The sequence below is a fragment of the Geotrypetes seraphini genome, chromosome 2 (assembly GCF_902459505.1).
Source record: "Geotrypetes seraphini chromosome 2, aGeoSer1.1, whole genome shotgun sequence".
Taxonomy (NCBI): Eukaryota; Metazoa; Chordata; class Amphibia; order Gymnophiona; family Dermophiidae; genus Geotrypetes; species Geotrypetes seraphini.
The window spans coordinates 427,188,225-427,204,757 of NC_047085.1; the positions used below are offsets into that span (position 1 = coordinate 427,188,225).

The following is a 16,533-nucleotide window of genomic DNA, read 5'->3' on the forward strand; positions in this document are numbered from 1 at the left end:
TGATTCAGCCTATTGAATTGGTTATTCGATTCGATTCGATTTTCCTGCCCAATTGGGTGTTTTTTCAAACACCCTGGTGGGTTTATTTTATAGCCTCTTCACCCCCTTTGCCTTCTCCTAACCACACTGGCGCTGTGGTGTAAACAAAATAAATAAACAAAAAAGACTTTTCTTCTCTCTGTTAAATCCTAGCTCACGTTTGCGGTCTAACACCAGCTCTGGCAGGATACACTTTTCAAATCTGACATATTGTAATCACAAAACAGAAAATAAAATTATTTTTTTCTACCTTTTATTGTCTGGTCATTATTCAAATCTTGTTGTGGTCCCAGGCTCTGGTTGTCTTCTGATAACTTGTTTGCCAGGGTCTCCTTCTTTCTCCCTGCTAACCATCATCTTCCATCTCTGTCCTCCTCTTCCATTTCCCTTCCCTCCCCCGGAGGTCTGGCATCTTTCCTTTTTTTGTTTCTATCCCTGCAGCTGCAGCAATGGACCCCACCATCCCCAGATCCACCATCTCTCCTTTTCTCAACTACCCTTTCATCCAACATCTCTTCCTCCTTCCCAACCACCCCAGGGTCCACCAGCTCTCTCTTTCTCTTCCCAACTACCCTCCTATCCAGTATCTCTATTTCCCCCCTCCAAACCATTCCTTGTGTCCAACTTCTCTCCCTTTCTGTTCCTTCCCTCCCTCCATCCCATTATCCACCATCTCTCTCCCTCTCCTGTTTTTAGACCCATTATCCCCACCCCTATCCCATCAACCCCTCCAATTAATAACTGACTATAGGGGTCTGAGCAACCTTGCAGGAAGGAATGACCCCCCACTAGCTCCTGGTCTGATGGCTACTATTGCCCTAGTGGTAGTATTATGGGATTACTGCTAGGGGTGAGACAATACAATTTTCACAGTAGCAGCCACCAGAGCAGGAGCAATAAGGATCACACCTGTCCCCAACATTACTGGTCCCCTTTGATGAGTTGGAGTCCAAGGATAGGGTGCAAGGTATGCTATTTGCCCTCAGTGCAGCCGATTGTAGTTGGAGAAGCTTAGGGGGGGCAGGGTTTTGTGGGTAGTTTTGATCATTAACACCTCGAGCTGGGAAGTAGCCCACTAAGGGGCTTAAGGTCCTTTATATTTTGTGCCCTGTGCTGGAGCAGGGGATGGGGAGGAAAGGCCCTTGTGGCATCCAAATCTGACTATGAGGGCCCTCTAAGCCTTGTCACGATCCCCCACAAAAAGACAAGACCTGTTTTTTAACACATTGCAATAGCCAGGAGTATGTCAAGTTCTCTGCCGTGGCAACAAGCAAACAATTTCTTAAAGATTTTATCTATGAAGCAATTGGATTCATTTGCAGACTGTGCTTAATTCTCGCAGAGGGAAAAATATATATAATGGGTCCTAAGCCCTGCACAGGAGGCCCGAAGAGAGAAAAATAAGATACGGGTTAAACAGCAGCAGGGGATTGGGGGAATAGAAGTAACAAAGGGAATTAAACAATCTGTCTGTCACTCTCCCCTTTTCGATGAGCACTCGCATCTACACTTCAGTTGGAGGGAAGCAGGAAACAAACAGAGCAAGATTATTAGCATGTCAAAGCCCCCACACGCTCCTGCCACCGCAATTGCCCAAGACCGTCTTCCCTTCTCTGGCCAAGAATACAATTGCCTGCCTCACAAGCGAGGAGCAAAGCCAAGATGCAGAGAAAGGAGAATCATGAAAATCTACCGGGCACCAGCAGGCGCTTGGAAACGATCTCCAGTTTCACTCCTTCCAACTGCCTATTGCCTATTAGAAAGCCCATGGCGAGCAGCGCATTGTTGTGCAGGCGAGGGGTAGGGGGTGCCCGTGCGAACTAGGAGGCGGAGCCTTGAGACAGGCTAAAGCAGGAGCGGCAGCGAATGGCCAGCAAGAGGCAGCTTCCGCTCCTGCTTTAGGAGATCTGAAGGCACGGGGAGGAGGGTTGGTCACCCCGAATCGGGAGACCGATTTTTTTTTTTTTTTTTAACGAACCGATTTGAATCGATTCACCCGAAATGAATCGGTGAATCATGAATCGGACAGCACTAATATCCAGTGACGTGCTGCTGAATATTAGCCATTGGGCTGGCCAGCAAAATCATCTTCTTCCCAGTTCAATTATTTTGATTATTGGGCTCTTCCAGCCTGTATGTTCTTCATTGTTGACTGCACTATAACAACATAACAAAAAAAATAGCCATTCTGAGTCACACCAGTGATCTGTTTAGCCCAGTATCCTGCTACCGACCCAGGTGACAAGTACCTGGCAGAAACCCAATTAGTAGCAACTTTCCATGCTACCAATTCCAGGGCAATCAGTGACTTCCCCTGTGTCTGTCTCAATAGCGGACTATGGATTTTTCCTGCAGGAACTTGGTCAAATCTGTAACCACAACCTCCAGCAACAAATTCCAGAGCTTAACTATTCGTTGAGTGAAGAAGTGTTTCCTCCTATTTGTTTTAACACAGTGATTTTATTGCAGAATTTTCTGCCCTAAAACCGGTTGCCACATTGGGTAGGTAGTAACCAGGAAATCTGAGCAAAAAACAGGTAAACAGCTGCAAAAAAGAATAGTGGGGCTTATCTCATTGGTCACTTGGGGATATTTGTTTTTCTGAAAAGTGATCTAGTGCATAAGAGAGAGCTTATAATGCCTTGAAAGTTCTTGATAATCAGAAATATTCAGCTACTGACTAAAGACAGTAAGATTTTCTTTTCCAGTTCAGAACGGCTACCATCAGTATTACAGTAAAGATAATACCATCCATTTTTATTTTTTTTTTAGAATTCCTTGCAAATGTTTAATATCTTATCAAGGTGTTAAGCATGTAATTTGTAAATGCTATGCAGTTGGAGAATTTTCTAGAAATACATGAGACAGTGTTTCCCAAATTAGGTTGTTTCTTTCGCAAAGATAATGGAGGTCAAAGATAGGTTCTTTGTAAAGGGTAATTGGCAATGACTTCTTATTGTTTCAAATGTATTTCTTTGTTTTCCTGGAATTTCTGTGTCCATAATGGGAACTAGAAACTGTAAATTAATATCTTTTGGTTTTGATTGCTGGTTTGATATGATAATTGGTTTCTGATTGGTTGGTTTGGGGGGGGTTCGTTTTGATAAATTTAGGGGCCCTTTTACTAAAGCTTAGCACATGCTAATGAAAATCAGTGTGCACTAAAAGCTGCACATCCTATTTTATACCTTTGGGTCACGTGATACAACACACACTAATGTCTTTTAACACACCAAGCTTTAGTAAAAGAGCCCTTTAGTAATTTAAAAAACAAATAAACCTCACAACACCTCATACAAGCAGTAATCAATGCACAGGGTAATGAGTGACCTGCACAATGCTGCATACCCCACCTAGCTGAGAAATATTTTTAATTTCATGAGTAATGCCGATGTATTCTTTACTTCTTTCTGCCATAGTTTTGTTGTTTGCTTGTTTGTTCAGTAATTCTTATTTACTCGTGTATATCCTCTTAGCTTCTCCCTCCAAACTCAGTACCTTGTAAAGGGAAGTACAGTGCTGGAGACTTGGCCTCAGTGTTATCAATTCAGTTGGCACTTTCAAAGGGTGCACCGATCTTGCCATTCCCAACAATCCGAAGTCCTCTGCAAGATGAGCTATGAGGAAGTCCCATGCTAGGAGCTTTTTACATACAGTTCAGTCTCTTCTTTCTGACTGAAGTCAGTGCTTAAATATTCAGTCCTCTTAACATTCTTAGCTAGTCAGTTTAAACATTGATTTCAATCTATAAATAGACAACAGTCTTGGAATCAATTGAAAATTTGCAGACAGCCTGGTGACTCAGTGGAAGTGCTATACTATTGCAGCAGATCCCCAGTTCTTGTATAATAACCTCTGGAATCTACACCATAGGGTCATTTACCTTTTCCAGCATGGAAACTGTAGGGAACTTTAAACCAATTTCTAGCACCTCCCTTTGTATGCATCTGCTGTAATTTACCCCTGGATATTCAGTTTTGTTTCCTAGGATGTAGGAGCTTGTCTTTACTGCTCGTGTTTTATTTTCTAAAAATTTTAGTCCACTGATTGATTCTTGGCATGGGTCTTGCCCTGGTGCTGTGGATTCACCCTGCGGGGTAATCCTTCGACGGGAGATTGCAGATTTTCTGAAAAAGTCTGCTTCTGGGAAGTTTCCTGTTAGTAGAACTGCAGTAAGCCCCCTGGACAGCCTGCTGGTCTGATCGGGTCTACAGGTTCGAGAGCCATCTCTCCCCAGTTCGTCCGCTAAGGAGTAGAGCGCAGGCAGTGCGGTTCTGTGGAGACACGCCCGGGATCGGAACAGGACCGTGTGTCTTCCCTAATCACCCAGAGGGGTCCTGGTAGTCACTGTTTGAGGAGGCAGGGAAGGTGAGGTGGTTAGAAGACCTGAAATCCAGTTTTTCTCAGCTCCTGAGATAATGATCTCCTTGCATGCTTTGAATACAGTCTGTCTGCTATTCTGTTCTATGCAGCTCCTGCCTCTGTAAGTGTCTGTGTGCACGCTAGTTTGGCAATTTGGGGGGGGGTCCTCAAAAGGGGTTTTTGGGTGGTTTCCCTCCATACCCTACCCCCCATCACCACCACCACCTGTAAAATTGCAAAATCACTCTTTCCCAGGTTCCCTGAGTTTTTCCCGGATCGTTTTAGGGCAAAATCAGCACCCGCGGTGGCCATCTTGGATTTTCTTCAAAACTTTAAAAAGTATATTTTTGACCTTAGAAACTTCATTTTTGCTCCAAACTTCACAGATGGCCTCCTCAGGACATGTCGGCATGGATTAATGCCTTAATTGTTGCGGATGGCTAGCGGTTTCACAGCCTTGTTTCATGTGTGCCACAGGCCGTGAGGGGGACGAAGCGTGCGCGAATCACGCACTACCCTCCTCCAGAGAGGCCCCACTTCCCTCCAGTTCGGAGACATCACTGAAGTGTCCATTGCACCTAAAAAGGGTGCAGAGGGTGTTTAGGTGAAACGCCAGCGCAGTGCTGGGGGAAAAGTCCCAGACATCTGCTAAGCGCTTCTTAAATCTGAGGCACGCAGAGTGGCCCTTGCTGAGGGTTCATTTTTTCCACCCAGAATTTGTGAATATGCTGTTTCAGGCTTTTTCTGTTCAAAAAGGCTATGCCTGTTTCTTCTCCTCAGAATCTTGTACAGCAGATGGGGTCTGCCCCTCTTCTGGATTCCAGCATGTCTCTGTGTTCGTTTGCAGGGACACCGGAGAGTGGACGGGCGGTTCCAGCCATCGTTTCTGCTTTGATCTCTGTACCTTTGCTGTCACAGGCTTCCTTGGCGGTGTCCACAGATCTAGCTAATCTAGCGGATCTGCATGATTCTCATGTCAGTGGGTCCCTGGAGTTTCCGGATGACCCGACAATGCGACGGCTCTTTAAAACTAGTCACTTGCCTGACATTATTTCTGAGTCCCTAAGTACACTGAACCTGAATGCAGATCTTCCGGATCAGGCCACAGGTTCTATAATAAGTGATCAGCGTCTCCTGTCTGTTTCCTTCCTGGACATTCGAATATGGCTAGGACACTTTCAGAAGTTTGGAAGTCCCCAGAGGGTCACCTTACATGTGTTAGAGCCATGGCACGTTTGTATCCTATGGCCTCGGAATTCACCAAACGCCTCGCTCCGCTAAAAGTTGATGCAGCTGTTGCGCAGGTCACTGAGCACACTTCCTTGCCCTTTGATGGAGGGGTGGTCCTGAGGGATGTTCAGGACAGCGCATGGATTTCCTCCTTAAGCGCCTTTTTGATTCTGCAACAGCGGGAGTGAGAGCTACTGTGGCCACTTCCTTTATTGCCTCTGCAAGGGACTCCAACCTGAGTCAGGATCCTGAGGAGGTGGTCCTTTGGGACCTAGATTTCCTGGTCTCTGAGGTGAATTTTGGGCGGATGCTCTCTATGTCATGTGGCAAGTCTTTGCTAAGCTTGGAGCTTATTTTCACAAAGCTACAGGAAGGATTGGTCAACCTTCAACTAGTAAACTACCTGGACAAATTTAACATCCTTAGTGAACACCAATCAGGATTCAGGAAAGGATACAACACAGAAACTGTCTTAGCCTCCTTACTGAACCACCTCTATGATCTCTTTAGTAAAGGCAAAAGCGCACTGATTCTTCAATTAGACCTCAGCAGCGCGTTCGACCTGGTAGACCATGAAATCATGCTACTGTGCCTTGAAATAATGGGAATTTCTGGAAAGGCAAAGAAATGGTTCCAAGAATTCCTAACAAACAGATCCTACCGAGTAATCAGCAATGGAAACTACTCCAAACCATGGAAAAACCCTTCAGGCGTACCTCAAGGTTCCCCCCTATCGCCCACCCTTTTCAATATCTACATTGCCTCCTTAGGTCACCTCCTAAAAAAACTAAACTTAATACACTACATTTACGCAGACGACATATCCATTCTAATCCCCTTAAACGACATCACAAAAGAAATTGTAGACAACCTCTCAAACATAATGACCGAAATCGATAAATGGACCACCAATTTCAAACTGAAACTAAACGCAGAGAAAACAAAAGTCTTTTTGGCGAGTCCTAACGACAAAATTACGAGAACATCGATAAAAAATAAACAATCACGAATACCCAATATCCAAAAACATAAAAATACTTGGTATCACCCTAGACACACACCTAACTATGACTGACCACACAAACTCACTAGTGAAAAAAATGTATTTTCACGCTATGAAACTAAGGACCATAAAAAAATACTTCGACCCAACATCATTCAGGTTGCTGGTACAGGCGCTGATCTATCCCATTCTATGACTACTGCAACATCATCTACCTGGGTATCCTACAAAAAACATCTAAAAAAAAAAACTGAGACTAATACACAACACCGCCGTGCGCCTAATTTTCGGACTAAGAATAAAAAGACCACATCAGCCCCTACTATAAAAAGCTGCACTGGCTACCAATAGAAGCGCGAATATTATTCAAATTTGCCTGCACCTGTTTCAGACAAGCCTGGGGACTAGCACCTTCTTACCTACAATCTCACTTCACCCTACACAACCCCACTCGAACAACCAGAAACAAAAACATCTTTGCATACCCAAAGATTACAGGCTGCAGGTACAAATCTTTCCTGGACAGAACCTTTAAGTTCCAAGCGAACAGACAGCAAGTTTGGCTGAAAAACTACATAAACGAACCCAATCTGACATATAGTGCATTCCGAAAATCGATTAAAACCGCCCTGTTTGCCAAATTCATTGACTAAAACTGTCCCCTCACTCACTAGGACTTCCCCCCTGTAAACACCTTTTTCTTCCTCTCAAGAAGCTCCTCTCATGTATTCAGGTATTCTCTACCCATAGAACCCCAATCAACATGTATGTACTAAAGTATTCAGGTACTCACTAACCATAGAACTCCAATTAATACGTAAGTTTCCCTCTTAGATTATTGTTTGTATTTAGACCCATTGTATGGTATTGTACTTAGACTCATTGTATTGTATTGTATTTAGACTCATTGTAATGTATTGTATTGTATTGTATTGTATTTAGACTCATGGTACGGTATTGTAGGTTGACTCATTGTATTGTATTAAGACCTTTTGTTATTCGCTGAATGTCCAGCCTTCTTACAATGTAAACCACCTAGAAGTCGCCTGACTATGGCGGTATAGAAAAATAAAGTTATTATTATTATTTCAGTGTCAGCCCGGCGAATGGATTTGTCAGTGGTCTGGTGTTGCTTCTTCCAAGGCCCCGGTGAGCAGGTTGCCTTCCAAAGGTTTGCTCTTGTTTGGGCAGGGTCTGGATGACCTCATGGCCAGTGTTCAGGACCGTAAGCCTAGGGTCCTGCACGGTTCTAAGCCTCGCCCAGCACGGGGTTCATACTTTTCATCCCTATAGGTGCCCTCACCAGTACGCCGGGCCCCCGGCGACAGGCCAACGATTTGGAGCCCTTTCCTGGCCTCGCTTTGGAGGTCTGGCCCGACAACAGTCCATACACTGAGAGATTGGAGAAACTGGGTCTCTTTTCCCTGGAGAAGAGGAGACTTAGAGGGGATATGATAGAGACTTATAAGATCATGAAGGGCATAGAGAGAGTAGAGAAGGAAAGGTTCTTCAAACTGTCAAATAATAAAAGAACAAGAGGGCATCTGGAAAAGTTGAAAGGGGACAGATTCAAAACAAATGCTAGGAAGTTCTTCTTTACCCAACGTGTGGTGGACACCTGGAATGCGCTTCCAGAGAATGTAATAGGGCAGAGTACGGTACTGGGATTTAAGAAAGGATTGGACAGTTTCCTGCTGGAAAAGAGGATAGAAGGGTATAAATAGAGGATTTCTGCACAGGTCCTGGACCTGTTGGGCCGCCGCGTGAGCGGACTGCTGGGCATGATGGACCTAAGGTCTGACCCAGCAGAGGCATTGCTTACGTTCTTATGTTCTAACAACGTCCTCCTGCCTCCTTTTACAAAACTGTAGTGTGATTTTTAGTGCTAACCAAGGTGGTAACAGCTTCGACGCTCATAGACTTCCTATGAATGTCGGAGCTGTTACTGCCAAGGCCGGCACTAAAATCCGCACAATGGTTTTGTAAAAGGGGGGAGGTTATTTGTTTAGGCAAGCCTATAGAGATTACGTAGCAGAATCTATGACAATGATGATGTTTTTTATATAATGAGGGTCTTTTTTTGCTTTTGGTAGCTACTTATGATTTTGTATGTTTAGCATATCATTTTATTGTTTCATACGTTTTTAATTGCTTTAACGATTTATGTATAGCACATGGAGTGCTCAAATAAATAACTAGTACAGTGCTTCCAAAACTATGGGTTGCGACCACAAACGGGGTCCCAAAAACCACATGTGGTATGATCATTAGACCAAGACGAAACACCTCATGATTAGCTCGCACCACCCACTGAGGCTTCAACAGGTTCCATTGAAGGAGGGGAGTGATTACAGCCAAAACTTTAAGTGGGCCAAGACTAGCAGCATAAATGGAAAGGTGGCGCTTGGGGGTTGTGTGCTCCTTGGTGGCTGCTAAAATGAGTTCATAGTCACAGAAAGTTTGGTAAGCACTGAACTAGTAAAAAATAATGGGGCCCTGGCACTAGAGAACGACACAGGGGGGACAAATTTGTCACCGACCCCACGGGATCGATCTCCATCCTGTCCCTATGAGTTCTGTCCCTATCCTATCCATGCAAGCTCTGTCCTCATCTGCACAGGCCTTGAACACTTTAAAATCATAAATGTTCGGGGCTTGTGCAGATAAGGACAGAACTCGCAGGGATGGGGCTGGGGCAGGGACAGAACTCGCAGGGATGGATTGGAAATGGAAATAGATCCCATGAGCATGGGAAAAAATTTGGCCCCCCCCTGTCATTCTCTACCTTTTACTAAGCGACAGTAAGCACTGCTTACCACTATTTAACAATGGGACTAGCAGGCCGCATTCACGAGATAATTGTGGGTTCTGTGTGCACCACCCACACGCAAAAAAATATATATTTATTTTTTTAGCACAGGGGCGGAGAGTGAGCATGCTCTGTTCTAATCAGTTATTGCATGGACATTGATGCACACTGACTGATTAGCGCAGTAGCTCTTACCACATTCAAAATAAATGACAGTAAGTCTCACGCACTAATTTCTAAACTGGTTCGTGGCCATCAGTAGGCATGTTAGAACAACGCATGGCCATTGCAGGCATCTTAGAACCATGCTGAAAAGTGGCCTTAGGTATTGGGTAACCCATGGGCGTGGGAACGGGCCATGCCCCCCCCCCCCCAAAAAAAAAACAAACAAACAATTGACATCCAGTTGCTGCAGAATTAAGACTTCCAGGGCAGGCCAATGGCAGCAATCTCACTCGTTGCTGCGGCCGGCTGCCCGAAGATGTAAAATGGCAACGGCCAGGGAAGAGGTAGGTGGAGGAGCTGGGAGCCGGAGAGAGAGGTCTAGAGTGGAGCTTTTGCCCCCCTCCCAAACAAAAAGCATTCCGCTGCTTGGGGGGTAACCCACTTGCTAAAAAATAGTTCAGGTAATTTTTGCGCTAATTAAAAGGTCCCCAACATTTGTAATTCATCTGGATTGCACAGTGCAGAAAAACACAGGAACATTGCATGTGGCTTATACTTTTATTTCTGTCATTTCAAAATAATCAAAAGTGACCCAAGTGCTAATAGATATGCATATTTCTTTTTTCTTTTCTTTCAGGTCCCATAGTCAAGCAGGACATTACTTCCTATCATACATTGTTTCTTTTGGCAATATTAGGAGGAATGGCCTTCATTCTTCTAGTTCTGTTGTGTCTCCTTCTATATTATTGCAGGTAAGGGCACCCACTCTGTTTTGTTAGGGGTGTTTTATTTTGCAGTAGCTAAGTGCTACCAGTATATATTTATTTTATTCATTTATTTTGTCATTTATTTAGCCCGTCCTCCCAAAGGAGCCCAGAACGGGTTACAGTATGGATAGAACAAATTTTAGTGAGACCTACAGACTTTACAGCATTTACAGCATGGACAAGGATTACAGCAATTACAGTATAGATTAGAGCAATTACAGTATAGATATAACATTTAGGGGTCCTTTTATCAAGCCGCGCTAGCGGGGTTAGCGCGTCAGACATTTCAACATGTGCTAACCCCCGCGGACATCTAAAAAACTAACGCCTGCTCAATGCAGGCATTAGCGGCTAGCGCGGCAGGCAGTTTAACGCGCATTAAACCCCTACCGCAGCTTGATAAAAGGACCCCTTAGACTTACAAATACAGACCTAGTGGACATAGGGTGGTATAAATTGCAGCATTTTTAGTGTAGATATACTAGGAGATATACAGGGAGGTCCTAGGCACAAAGGCAGTTCTGCCTAAGAAATCCAGAAAGTTTGCTGAAATGGAAATATATCCTGGGGGGCTTTGATCCCAAAGCAGAACTCCAAAAGTCTCAAGAGGTTGATATTTTTTCAATAAGAAGCTTTCTGTCTGGTAATTCAAGTCTTGGCAAACACTAGGAACTCACAGTTCCTTCCCAACGGGGTGACTGGGGGGGAGGGGGAGGGAAGACATCCAATAGGCTAAGCAACAAATTGCAAGGAAGCTGGTTTGCACACACAGAAAAAAAGCCTTACGTTAACAAAGTAACATAGTAAATGACGACAGATAAAGACCCAAATGGCCCATCCAGTCTGCCCAAACATACATTCTCTATAATTTAATGACTTAATTTAAATTGTTCTTTTTCTTAGATATTTCTGGACCAGAAACCCAAAGCACTGCCCAGTATTGTGCATAGGTTCCATATTCTGGAGTCTCTGTCAAAGCTCACTCCAGCCCATCGAAACCATCCCAGTCCATCCTCAATTGAATGGCCATATACGGGACACAGACCATGCAAGTCTGTCCAGTACCAGCCTTAGTTCTTCAATATATACCAGTATTTCCCAAAACAGAGTATCTTTTTTTTTTTTTTTAACTAGAAAGGTGTCATCTTCTAAGGATATGTATGTGGCACGTTCTTTTAGCACTGTACCCTTGGAGAACATTTTATTTTTGACACTGTGTGCAGTTTGCTAAACTGTAGGAAATCACTGTATCGGGAAAGCACAGTGCCTCCACTAATAAGCAAAACAGGGCAGGCGCTCGCTGTTTCCTATAAACCCCTGGACTCTATATATGGTGCTGAATATTGCATGTGGAAATTTGGGCACATGCTCAAATTCTGCATGCAATTTGATTGTATAATGAGCCAATTGGCTCCAATAACTGGGCACCAACAATCAATTATTGGCAACAATTTAGGTTTTCACACGCAGGATCAGGGGCATTCACTAAAGATATATGCAATATCATAGGATTCGGGGGATCTGCGCCTAATTTAGGCAGAAGAATTTATAAGTTAGGCGCGGATCCTCCAAATTCTATAAAGCATATCTTTCGTGAATGCCCCTGGTCTACCCATACTCCTCACATAGCCACACCCCCTTTTTCAGTTATGTGATAAATTTATTCATGCATATTTATAAAATAGCGTGCAAAGAGTTGTACCAAATTTTGAGTACATTATATAGCAGTCCCTCCAAAATGCATACCACATAAAGACATCTCTATTACTCTGCACTGATGTAGTCACAAATGGTTGGGGCAGCAAGCTGGGAACTAGAAGGTCCAGGTTCAAATCTCACAGCAGCTCTCTGTGGCCTTGGGCAAATCACCTAATCCTCTATTGCCTTTTTATCTTGGGAAATCAGGCGCAGCGTTGTCAAACCCACCTCACTTGAGGCCTGTTGTGGATAAATCATGCTTAGCTTTGTGCTTTTGCCAATCAAAATATGCTCTTTCTTCATATAACTGCCTAGGGTCCAGCACAATCAGGTTTGCATTTAGACAGTGGAAATCTGAGGCAGTGGAACCACAGCAAGCATACTATGCCACAGCGCCCACTATGCTGCTACTAGTACGCTCCAGGCAAAATAAACCGAGATAAAGGGCTCCTTTTACAAAGGCGCGCTAGCGGGGATAGCGCGTGAGTGACTTTTCATCACGCGCTAACCCCCGCGCTGGCCAAAAACTACCGCCTGCTCAAGAGGAGGCGGTAGCAGCTAGCGCATCCGGCGGTCTAGCGCACGCTATTATGAGCGTTAAACCACTTGCGCGCCTTTGTAAAAGGAGCCCAAAAGCTCCCTTGCTGTAGAGTAAAATTATCAAAAAATATACAACTGCCTCATTCTGTATTCTTGCATGTATAGTTTTATGCTTACCCCCGATTCTATATATGCACCCCAATTTGCTCGCCCAAGACGCATGTGCAATTTAACTGAAGAACAAGCTCTGAACCAACAATAATTAGGTGCTAATGTTAACTGGCACCCATTAAAATTTGCACACACATCTGGCTGCACGCTTTTCTATACGGCAGGGAGCACAACTCCCATAGCTTGTATCTCAAAAGGGTGCATGTTTTGGAGGGGCATGGGCAGTCCAAAAAGTTACATTCATAATTGTGGAAGGCTGCCTCAGCGTGCTCGGCTTGAGCGCCAACACGTACACTAGGTTTCATTAGGCATAAGTCCGGTGCCCAAAATTAAGAGTGTGAGAATCAGTGCTAAGCACTATTCTGTACAGGGCATGGACCCAGTTAACAGAAAGCTGATTGATAGGTTTCGTTGATTTTATTTATTTATTCATTCATTCAATATTCTATTCTCCCAGAGGAGCTCAGAATGGTCTTACATTAATTTTTTCAGGTACTCAAGCATTTTTCCCCTGTCTGTCCTTGTGGGCTCACAATCTGTCTACTGTACCTGGGGCAATGGGAGGATTAAGTGACTTGCCCAGGGTCACAATGAGCAGAGTGAGTTTGAACCCACAACCTCAGGGTGCTGAGGCTTTAACCACTACGCCACACTCTCCCTACTTCATACGTGCTATGGGGACATAGTTTCAGCTTTTTTTAAGGTAGTATGGCCAGATCAATAAGTCTTAATAGTGCCGAACAAATGCTTCTTTAAGGTTTTATTGGCCATATTTCTGCTCAACTACATGGATAATTTTCTTGCTAATCTTAGGGGTCCTTTTACTAAGGCTCGCTAGCCGATTTAGCGCGTGCTAAATGCTAACACGTCCATAGACTATAATGGATGTGTTAGCGTTTAGCGCGCGTTAAAGCGGCTAGCGCGCCTTAGTAAAAGGACCCCTTAGTTTAGGTATTTTCAGGTGACAAAACGCAATTTGCAGTGCTGTATAGTAACTAAGTAAATGGAACTGATTACTATACTTAAGTAAAAGATTTGTTATTTTTACTTGTAAAGAAGTGCAGGATAAGATTTGTTACTTTTACCTTTACTGAAGTAATAATTTCACCAAATTTCACTACTTTTACCTGGTTACATCTGATTGCAGTTAAAAGTAAAAGCGGAAGCAACGTGTAAATGATTCCTCGGTAAACTAAATTGCAACAGCAAAACCTGAAACAGGATTTTGCTATTGCAAACCTCATCATGCAAACAGTGGATCATTTCATCTTAAATTTTGCTGTTCAGGAAATATAATTTCTTTATAATGTCACTGGGGTACTAATAGTTAAATATTAGTGGAAGTCAGAAAAATATTAGAGTTCAAATAAAAGAACTGTCTTCTCATTCAAATTGGTAACCAAACTTCAGGATTGCAACCGTCACGTTTGAAAGTCACTCAGAGGTATAGAGTTCTTCAAGAAGAGAGTTGCGCCCTCTAGTGATGAACAAAGTATATTTTTCAGTCGTTGCAACTTTATTAGTTCTGGTTACGCTCCAAGTTTGATTACAAAAGTAAATAAATAAATGTCTTTACAGTCTTTCAAACACATTGTATGAAAATACTTTGTTTTTTCTTATCTTTACAAATCTTTTCAAATGAACATCGCTCTGTGAGAAAATTGAGAGCAGCTTGATAATTCAGTTTATAACAGGTTCGGGGTCTCTACGTGGCCCCGTTTCGATTCCTTCTTCAGGAGACCCTATTGTATGTAATTGAAAAACCTTTTCAATGCTGATAGAATGCTTCAAGTTTGCGATGTGGTAACATCTGAAATATAGAGTATATATAAACAGCCGGGTATGAGAGTAGAAATTTCACTATCCTCACTACGGCAAAAATTCTAAATTAATTATAAAGCTACTATAGGAAGCGAGGCACAACAATACATACCGTCAAAAGAACGCTGTCGGTGCTGTGAATTTAAACTGTCAGAGAAAACATAGCATCAGCTGTCTGGTTTAAAAGAGTACAGGGGGAGGAGTTTATTACACGTCAGAATTAGAATTAGAACTGACGTGATTCCTAGAATGTTGGTGAATAAGTACATAGAGTGATGAGTTACTGTTTAGCATTAAAAAATACTATTTAGCATTAAAAAATACAGGGAAGATTTTAAATGTTATTGTAAAGACAGTGAAATATGACTGTGTGTAGTCTAAAAGCCTTGTTCATAGGAAAGCGATCCATTCCATATCACTATTTAGGCCATGAGGCTGCAATGTATTTAAAGTGAAAATCCACTTTTGTTCTTGTCTCCAAAGTATATGGGCCACATCTCCTCCTCTGATTAAATTAATGACATTGAGCACTGAAAATTTGAGATCTGTGATCGCATGTTGGTGTAGTAACCAGTGCTGGACTAGGGGAGCCTCTTTTACTTCAGAGCGAATTCTACTAATATGTTCTCCAATCCTGATTTTGATGCAACGAGTGGTACAACCTACATATAAAAGATGGCACGGGCATTGAATCACATACACTACTTGTCTGGACTCACAATTTGTGGCAAAGGTTTTAATTTTGCTAAGACAGCTATTGTGTATGGACATGTGTTTTAAGGTGACACTGTATTGGCACATTTTACAGTGTCCACATGGAACATGTTGCCCTGCCATTTGTTCTACTGGATGTTTTACAAAATGGGATTGTACCAACTGTTGTTTGAGATTACGTTGTTTGGAGAATGCAAAGCGGGGTATTTGATGGAATGTCTTGTGGTATTGCATAATACCCCAGTGTTTCTTAATGATCCTTTTAATGTCAAATGCTCTGACTGAGTAGGGGAGGACACATACTAAAGTGTCCTCATCTTCTTTAGAGTTGGGATTTAACAATAAAGATCTATTCGCATACAGTCCTCTTTTATATGCTTTTTTGATAACTGATGTTGGATACCCTCTTTTTATGAATCGCATTTTCATGTCATTAGCCCTACAGATATACTCTTGAACTGTGGTACAGAGTCTTCTGAGTCGTAAAAACTGTCCTACGGGAATATTATTTCTTAAATGTTTAGGGTGAAAACTGCTGTATTCCAATAAGTTATTTCTGTCCGTGGGTTTACGAAAGATGGTAGTAGAAAAACTACCTTGATGTAAACAAATCTGTATATCTAAGAATGATAACTGTCTCACATTAGTACTCATGGTGAATTGTAAATTGCTGTCACAGGAATTTAACCACTCTAGAAAAGTTTGAAATTCAATAGGTGTACCTATCCATACTGCAAAGATATCATCGATGTACCTTTTCCAGAGTAAAAAATTATTCCAATATCTGGATATGTATAAAAAAGTTTTTTCGAATTTGGAAACATACAAACATGCCACAGATGGAGCCATCTTAGGCCCCATAGCCGTACCTTTGATTTGTTTATAATATTGCATGTCAAACTGAAAATAGTTCATACTTAATGCAATATATGCTAATTGTAATAACAAATCTATTCTATGTTGAGATAAATCCAATGCTGATAATTCCTCTTTAATAATTTCCATTGCGGCATTTTGTGGGATGTTAGTATATAATGCTGATATGTCTAACGTAATAACAATGGCGTGTGCAGGTACATCATGATATTGTTCTAAAATATTAATCATGTTAGTGGAGTCACGAACATAAGATGGAGCTAAAGGAACTCTATCTTTTAAATACATATCGATAATGGTAGATAAAGGTTCTAAGATGGAGCCTATTCCAGAGACTA

General features: G+C 42.6%; 1 protein-coding gene across 2 annotated transcripts in view; it reads left to right on the forward strand.

Annotated features, from left to right (window-relative positions):
• FAM171A1 (family with sequence similarity 171 member A1) overlaps positions 1–16,533 on the forward strand; it is a 292,982-nt gene that overhangs the window by 266,598 nt on the left and 9,851 nt on the right. For both annotated transcript variants that reach the window (XM_033931205.1, XM_033931204.1), the window contains one exon: positions 10,246–10,360. In XM_033931205.1, coding sequence (XP_033787096.1) covers positions 10,246–10,360 — 115 coding nt within the window. The remainder of the gene's footprint in view (positions 1–10,245; positions 10,361–16,533) is intronic.